This window comes from Pteropus medius, unplaced genomic scaffold (assembly GCF_902729225.1).
Source record: "Pteropus medius unplaced genomic scaffold, Ma_sr-lr_union100, whole genome shotgun sequence".
In the NCBI taxonomy this organism is placed as follows: domain Eukaryota; kingdom Metazoa; phylum Chordata; class Mammalia; order Chiroptera; family Pteropodidae; genus Pteropus; species Pteropus medius.
In genome coordinates this window covers 38424730-38433092 of record NW_024340849.1, presented here as the reverse complement: position 1 = coordinate 38433092, position 8363 = coordinate 38424730, and the positions used below count along the sequence as shown (strand labels likewise).

The 8363-nt window shown below is 49.9% G+C and overlaps 1 protein-coding gene across 2 annotated transcripts in view; it reads left to right on the top strand.

Moving 5' to 3' along the window:
• The first annotated feature begins 1919 nt into the window (after positions 1-1919).
• Positions 1920-8363, top strand: part of CABLES1 (Cdk5 and Abl enzyme substrate 1) — a 101479-nt gene continuing 95035 nt past the window's right edge. The window contains exon 1 of one of the 2 annotated variants that reach the window (XM_039844606.1): positions 1920-3291. In XM_039844606.1, coding sequence (XP_039700540.1) covers positions 2480-3291 — 812 coding nt within the window. In that variant the 5' untranslated portion in view covers positions 1920-2479. The remainder of the gene's footprint in view (positions 3292-8363) is intronic. The other variant, XM_039844596.1, reaches the window with a different exon arrangement.

Sequence of the window (8363 nt, the reverse complement as noted above, 5' to 3'; positions counted from 1 at the left end):
ATGAATATTGATGAAAAAATTTTAGTACACAGTGCTGGCAAGAGAGTAAGGAAGCAGATTGAAACACTTTTTTTAGATGGAAAGCCTTAGAAACATTATACGCTGCTTGCCCTAGTATCTGTTTGACCTCAGAAAATAATGTTGAATGGTAGCAAGATTTAGAGAAACAAGGGATGTCTTCACTACTTTCATAACAGCAACCTGAATGTTCAATTTGAGGCACAAATTTAATAATTATAGTCTCTCCATCGATTGAACACTGCTGTCATTCAAATGATCTTATAGAATAATATTCTAAAGGGAAAGAGGATCACAACACAAGCAAAAAGAAATCACATGACACAGGCTGCTTTTACTTTTGTTTAAAAATACACCGAGAAAAATCAAAATTTTAACAGTTACAAGAGATGAAATTGTTAGCGATGCTTTATCTACTTCTTTTTGCTTATCTTATTTTTAAATGTTCTTCAATTAACATATATCACTCCTGTAATTTAAAAACTGTTTTCTTTTCCATGTGCAGAGTTGGTGTCTTTCATTCGACACTGCCTGCCAGCACAACCAGGCCTGTGGTAATGGAAAATAAGTAAATTGTAATAAGGCGGCTTGGAAGTTTCTAGGTAGTTAGTTAAATAAAGTTAATTAAAATCCTAATGAAATTTCACCAAGCTTTCACTTAGCTGCTGAAAGGCTGCTATAAATAGACAATGGGCTACACTTTTTCAAAAGGCCTAAACATGGCATAAAATAAATTATGAAAGATTGTTCATGTAAAGGGCCATGTGCCATATTTGTTGTGAGCAAAGGTAACCTGAAACTCCCCCATATCTCATTCTCTAGGTTGGCTTCGCATCTCTGGACGGGATGTATTTGCTCTCCATTACTCAATTTACTCTCCTGAACTTGAAATGGAGTGGAATTTCAATGTAGAGTTACCCATTAGCTTCAGGGCTAAATTTAAACCTTTAATTAAATTAATCCGTTGATCTTAAACACATTGCTTCTCCCTCAGACACCTCTACCGAGGTTTCTTAGATGTCGCAGAGCTTAACCCAGTGTGACGATGGTTCCTTACTGCATTTCTCTATGCACCCAAACTGCATAGGGAAAGCAGTACGCGTTTTCAGATGGCTCTTGCCCCACACCCCTGCGCAGGTCCCTCCTCCTACCTTCCCTAGGGGTGAGGCTAGGGTACAGCATTGAGCGATTCTTCCCAGATCCAGAGCTGCAGCTCTGGGCAGGAGCCCATCTTTTCAGAAGGCATGGTAGGTTGTCAAATGAATGACAGAAATTAACTTGTCTCAGTTTATATAGGAGGAGAAGAGATCATAACCTACGAAAATTTGCAAGGTAACAAGAGGAGAGAGGTGTGAGGCCATCTCAGCCCACCTCAGTCTTCAGAGAAAACAGCACATTTCAGGACCAAAGTAAAAATTTATGTTGATCTTTGCTAAGAAAGAGATCACAAAGCGACAGCACCATCAAATGGGGATGTGTAAATTAGTCTGGCCACACGGAAGATGTTCACGCACCTGGGCTCTTAAGAACCCTGGGGAGTACATTTATCTCAGCGGCTGCATCCTCAGCCTGAGAATAAACGAGACAGAACCTCAATGGTTCGCGACGGCTTTAACGTGCGACAGTTCATGAAAGGGGCTTTTGACCTACCCTCATAACTATTAAGGACTTATTTCTCGGGCCCAACTGCAGTGCAAAGGTCTAGTTAACAAACACGAGGGCAAAATCTACGCGTTGCTCCAAATAACTGTCCTGCAGACCCATAACTCTTCTGGGACCACATCGTCACGCCCTGATTCGAGGGATTCTGCTCGCAACCTCAATTTCCAGGCTGAGCGCGCGGGGGAAACAGGCTCCCTCCCGCCCATGGCTACAGCGCGCCCCGGGAGCCACCAACTCTGCCCGCAGGAAGCTCGGATTACCAGGACCGCCGGGCGGATCCCCCGACCCGCCACCCGCTTGGCTTTCCCTTCCTCCTCTTCCTCCTTCTCCAGCCCCTCGCCTCCTGCCGCCTGCCTCTGCGGCCGCCGCCTGCGGCTTTGTTTTCCTCCCAGGTTTCATTCCCCACACGTGATACTGTGTTATTGCAAAGAGCGCTCCGGAGCGCGAGCGCGGGGCGCGCGCACCTATAAATACGGACACCCGGGCTGGCGACCGGGAACGCGGAGGCAGGGAGGGCCGGGGGCCGAACGACCAGGCGCAACCGGCAGACAGACAGACAGCTAGTCAGCCAGCGAGCCAGCAGGGAAGCGGCCGAGCGCGTGGGCCGCGGCGGCGGGTCCCCCGCCCGAGCACTGAGGGGCGAGCATGGCCCGCCCGCGGGGGGGCTGGGCCGCCGCGCACGCCGCCCGCGCCCCGCGCCCTGCCCAGCCCCGGTCGCCGGCGCTCGCGCCCGCCGCTTAGCACTCGGGCGCTGCTCGCCTGTCCGGGCACCGCGGAAATATCGCCGCAGACGTACACAATGGCGGCGGCCGCCGCCACCCCCAGCACGGCCGCCTGCAGCGGCAGCGGCACCGACGCCGTGGGCACCAGCGGACTGCAGCAGCCGCCGCCGCCTGCGGCCGCCACGCCGGCTCAGCTGCCGCCGCCGGAGCCCCCCAGGAAGCCGCGTATGGACCCGCGGCGCCGCCAGGCTGCTCTCTCCTTCCTCACCAACATATCGCTGGACGGACGGCCGCCGCTGCAGGAGGAGGAGTGGGGACGCAGCGAGGAGAGCGCAGCGGCCAAGCCCGGCGCGGGCAGCGCCTGCGGTTTGAGGACTCGGCTCAGCTTGCTCGCCGCTGCCGAGCGGGGCGGCTGCAACGCGCTCGCCGCGGCGGGCACTGCCGCGGCGGCGTTGGCAGCGGGATCGGGTCCCTGCCTCCTGCCGTCTTCCCCGCTGCCGCCCCTAGCCCCCGGCGGCCACGCGCCCGTTCCCCGCCTCGGGGCGGCCCGGGGGTTCGCGAGCCCCCTGGGCGCGGGCCGGGCGTCGGGGGAGCTGCTGCAGTCACCTCGGCCGGCGCCTCTCGCTGCCTGCGCTCAGCTCCAGCTACCCGACGGGCAGGAGGAATTGGAGGAGGACGATGCCTTTACCAGCGTGCAGGTGCCGGCGGCCGCCTTCCTGGGCTCCGGGACACCCGGGAGTGGGAGCGGCAGTCGGGGCCGCCTCAACTCGTTCACTCAGGGAATCCTGCCCATCGCCTTCTCCAGGCAGACCTCGCAGAACTACTGCTCCCTGGAGCAGCCGGGCCAGGGGGGCAGCACTAGCGCCTTCGAGCAGCTACAGAGGTCGCGGTGAGTATCCCGGACGCGACGCGCGCCTGACCCCACGGCCCTCCTGGCCGGCTCTTTGCTGCGGGAACACGGGTCACTTCCACCTTCCCGCACCCTGAGGGATCTCTGGGCTTCTGGCCCGTGTCCCAAACTACGAGGACACGCGAAAGAGGGAGAGTCCTTAGGAGGTGTTTGTTCACACGCTTGTGCACAGCCCGGCACTCGCAGAGCAGAAGCACCACCGTCATGCGGTGGGTCCGGAATTAGGAGTTGCGGGAGCTCATTATAAAGCAGCACCACACTCTCCCATAGCAAGGAGGAGATCTTGAACTCCAGAAATCCAGCCCCGACCCGGAGTCACGCTCTCCCCACGCCAGGCGAGACTTGGCGCGGCGCAGAGTCAAGCAGTGGGTCCTGCCCGCGTGCGGCTCAGTCGCGCATGTGAACCTGAACTTGTCGCAGACACGCGGTGAATCCCTCGTAAGAAATTCCTTCCGGCGCTCAAGTATTCCTGTGACTCAGAAAAACTTGGCATTTTCCTTTTACTTTCCTAAAAGCATATAAAGTCCTTATGTTATCTTGAATCGGGCTTTGGGGGTGGGGGGGGTGGCAGGGGAGAATAAGGGCTTGGGGATTCTTTTTTCCATTCTAAGATGTTTGCTAGAGTTAGTTAAAAGCTGTTACACTTGGTAGCTTAGGTTATCAGCAGGTATTAAGTATCTTAGCAAAAATATGAAGTATTGGACATTTGCTTATTGTTCAGGAAATAGCTGGAGCTTGTCACCATATGTTCAAGGTACAGTTGGAAGTTAGATCTGTGTCAGGCGGTGGGACTGGTGATTGGAAGAGGACCAGAGTAGCGGGGTGGGGAATGCAGACCTGTTCCCTGAGAGCTCTGGAATATCCACCTTCCCTTATGTGTTAAGAAGTCCTCCTATGCAGTTACAGCATTGACTCAACCTCCATTCAGTCAATTTAACCTCCTGGAGCCTCAGTTTCTCCTTCTGGAATGGGACCTTGCTAACATTTTGCAGGCCTCAAGATGAGAAGGGATAGTATTTTCTGTTCCACCCTCTCTCCTTAATGCTCATCTGAAAGCTCAGGCTTATTCTGTCCTAAGCAAGAACGTAGCCTATTGGAAAACTTAACTTCCTCCCCCAAGGGACAACTAGGAAAGAACAAGCTGGGCTCATCCAGAAGTTTGCTGAGTCTCCTTCCCAAGTGGGTGAAATCATAACCCTGCTTAGTATGTAGCATAGCGATGTACAGGGGTGTGGAATGGGGGAAGCAGCCTTGTGATTAATATGGATCAGTTAGCAATGCCGGACACAGGTGACAGTCTGGCTCTGGCATTTCTTGTCAGAGCACACATCTCCTCATTAGCGGGTGAGTGCATGGGAGGGAAATCCCTTCCTTTCTGGGTGAGTGATGCGCACTCAGCAGTTTCTGGGCAGCTTAGTATTACCGCTTGACATCACTCACTGGCTCGTGTCTATAGCTTGAACATAAGCACAGCTAGTCCAGAGGGTCATGCCAGAAATTGTAATAAACATGCACATTACTCTAAGTGTGCAAGGCTGACCTGAGCCTAGGTAGATAGATGTGTTCCTGGGCTAAGAGCAGCTGGCGGTCAGATTACCTCACACTTTGTGTCCAAGAATCTCATTTAAAGGGATATGGAGGATCTTCTGTATTAATATTTCTGATCCAAAGAATAGCCAGGATTTAATCTCTGATCCTCTCAGTATGAAGCCCTTAGATGCTTTATTGATCTCTCCCCACAACATACACATTAAGATGAGTTAGTCAATATAAGGTGCTTTCTTACCTGACAATCACATTCATCTTACTACTTTGGAATTTTCCGTAATGGGCAACTTGATAGGCATTTAAAAAAAAAATTACAGCTGTCCACAGAAACAGCATTAAATTTGATGTACAGAGAGGAGGTAAATGGGTAAACTTTGATTTAAGAAAGGCCTTGAAGAGCTGGCCACCAGCTGTTGGAGTGGCAATGAACTTGAAATATCTTAGGATGTTTTGTTCCCTGCACTGCACCGCTTTCAAGAATTTTGTCAGAGGCATGCCACTTTTATGGTCACTAAAGAGTGCTTTCACTTGCCTAGACAAAGCATGATGTGTAGAGTACAGACTCATTTGAAGAAAACCCAGGGCCAGCTCAAAGAATACCATTTGCTTTCCTGGTGTGCCTCCCTTGAAGAAACCCTGCTAGCCTGGGTGGTTCCATGTACTCCTTCATGGATGTTCTCCTGGCATGTTGTTTTTAAATCAAATTATGCTTTCCTTGGATTTGTTTCTTGTTATTTAAGGAATTCCATAGAACCTTGCTGCTCAAAAGCTTGGGCTCTTGGCTCTTCAGCTTCACTGGAGCTCTTAGAAATGAAAACTCTCCGGTTCCACTCTAGATTACTTGAGTCCTAATCTGTCTTTTAACAGGATCCACAGATGATTCATATATGAATGGAAGTTTGTAAAGCATTACCATAGAGTATCTGAAATCTGTCTTTTTTTATGAACTTGAGATTTCATATATCAAGCTTGTCACAGGTGTATAAATCAGAATTACCCTGTTTCAAATTTTGTAACCTTTCTTTTTTGTTATTTCCATCTGGACACTTGTAAAACCAATCATAATTATTGTTTTGACTTCCAAACTTTGAAATGACACAGAGGAAAATTTCTGTGCCCAGGCATGACACAGATGTGTCGATGGAATGATGACATAGTCTCTGTGCTCTGGGCTGGATATTTAACGTCATGTTTAATCCTCACAGCCACCTCACGTGTGATTCTTTCACGAACCCAGTTTAGCGTCTTCGTATGGGGCCTCCAGCTTTGTTGCTTGCCAGTCTCCATTGTAGTGTCTCGGAACCGGGACCAAGGGCCTCACAGCAGGCACCCCAGCCCTGGGAAGCCAGCACACTGGGATTTGCTCTCAGGCTAGGCAGCAGACCTGGGAAGTCAAAAAGTTGCCTTCTAGCTTGACACCCTGTCCTGTTTCTCTGCTTGGACTGGAGCACTGCATGAGGAAGGTGTTAATGGGTGAAAGGGAGTGTAAATTTATAAGGCATGTTTTAAGGTTTCCTTTCACTTTAAAAATTACATCTCAGGCAGCAGCTGGCAGCAGTCCTGGGTTATCCCACTTTCTAGAGCTTCAGAATGGCAGACAGCCACCCAGAAAGACTAGTCTAGGCTACTGACCAGAGAGGTGCACGGTAACTAGGGTATTATTTTAAAATATCACGAGGGTTTTGCTTCTTAGAACACCTGAGTCAATATTGTGCTTCTGGAGAGTTAAACCTTAAATTGAAGGAGGTCATGTGGTACAGAAGAACCCCAAGTCTTGGGTTCGAATCCTGTGTGACCCAGGGCAAGTTAATCAGTTTTTCTAGGTCTCTTTTCTCATGAAAGCCTTGGCCTATGTTTTGGGATCTTTCAAGTGCTGATTGCACTTAACATTTATTATTGAGGGCTATGTGTAGGGGTGTAATAATACATGCTTAATACTTATCTGCACTTCTGAAATGGAAAGGTGTTTAGAATCACCTGGGGATCTCCATAAAAAGCAGATTCTGATCCTGCAGGTCTGGAAAGGACCTCAGTTTTGCATTTCTAACTAGTTCCCCAGGATGTAAATAGACTGCATTTTGAGGAAGCAGATTTTAGTGTGACTTTGATTGTTTCTATTGTAAGGTCAAAGAAACTGAGGCTCAGAAATGTTAGGTAACCTGCTCAAGGTCACTCAGCATTGGGACAGAGCTCAGATTCGCATCACACTCCCATTGCTTTGCAGACTTGGAACTTCTAACTACCCTTCCCTCTGTATTTCCCCTCTTGGGGTAAAACTTGGACTCTTACTGGAACTGTAGTCTTGGTCTTTACTGAAAAGAAAAATATGAGCCAACTAGGGTATTGACAACCAGAGTAAGAAGGGGGAATTAGACATTTTTTCCTAACTCCGTCACCACCTTGCTTTGTGACTTCAGGCAAGTCATCACTGTGTGTGCTCCAGCTAGAGGCCACCTAACCCACCTGGATTTCAGAAGTCTGTAAAGGACTTTGAACTCCTTAGCAGTAAGCAAACCCAAGTTACTATAGAGCCAATTACAGCAACATGAATTGTAGAAGCCAAAGCTGCAGTTCCAGGCAGGGCCAGGCTCTGGTTGGGACAGTTGTGCCCCAAGGCTGTGCAGAGGCTGCCCTGCCAGGGGCTCAGGCCAGTAGCCCTCCTCCTCGCAGTCACAAAGCCCAAAATGGTGTGAGTGAACTCAGAAGGGGAAGTCAATCGGAAGCCTGCTCACTGCTGCAGGTGCCCAGAGAGGGCAGTGAGTTCAAGTGTGACCTTGGTGGCCTTTGGAATACACTGGAAAGGAAAGGTCGGTGAGGCCAGGTGAGGTGACATGATGTGGATCAGAAATGCCAAACCGGTACTTGGCAACCCTGGATTCTGGGTCTCCCCATGCCATGGCTGGTAACCCTGGATAGGTTACCTCACTCCTGCCTCAGTTTCCTTATGAAATAAAATGGTTGAGACAGATGAACGTTATTTTTCCAGGTCGAGTGTTCTGAGCCTATTAGTTCTGCTGCCTGCTGCAGAGGCTGGGGTGTGTTCAGCTTGGGGATGTTTGGATAACCTAACCTTAGAATCAGATGCAGACGCATTGTTAAGTTTGTTCCATGTGGCTTCAGTCGGCAGGATATGCACTAATGAACAAATGAATGAATGAATGAATGGGTTTCCCTCTGTGGTCAGGGAGAATAAAAAACCCCTGCTGTGCTCCTTACGGCAGTGGAGCTGTCATTGGGACTGACTGCTTTAGGAGGCCATCCAAACTGAAGGGACTGTCCCCAGCCACCACCACCTGCATCTCAGAAGTGATCTGTAGTAACTTCTGCTGCTAAAGAGCCTTCAGGTTTACAGAATACTTTTGTAGACATTGATCTCAGCCCCTAGCAATGAGGAGGGCAGGAATCCAAGGTCCAAGAGTGGGCAGAGGGGACCTAGGTATTTGTTATCTGTAAGGTATGTTGTGGAGGAAATTCTAGTATTGGGACCTAATGCCTTGTATCAT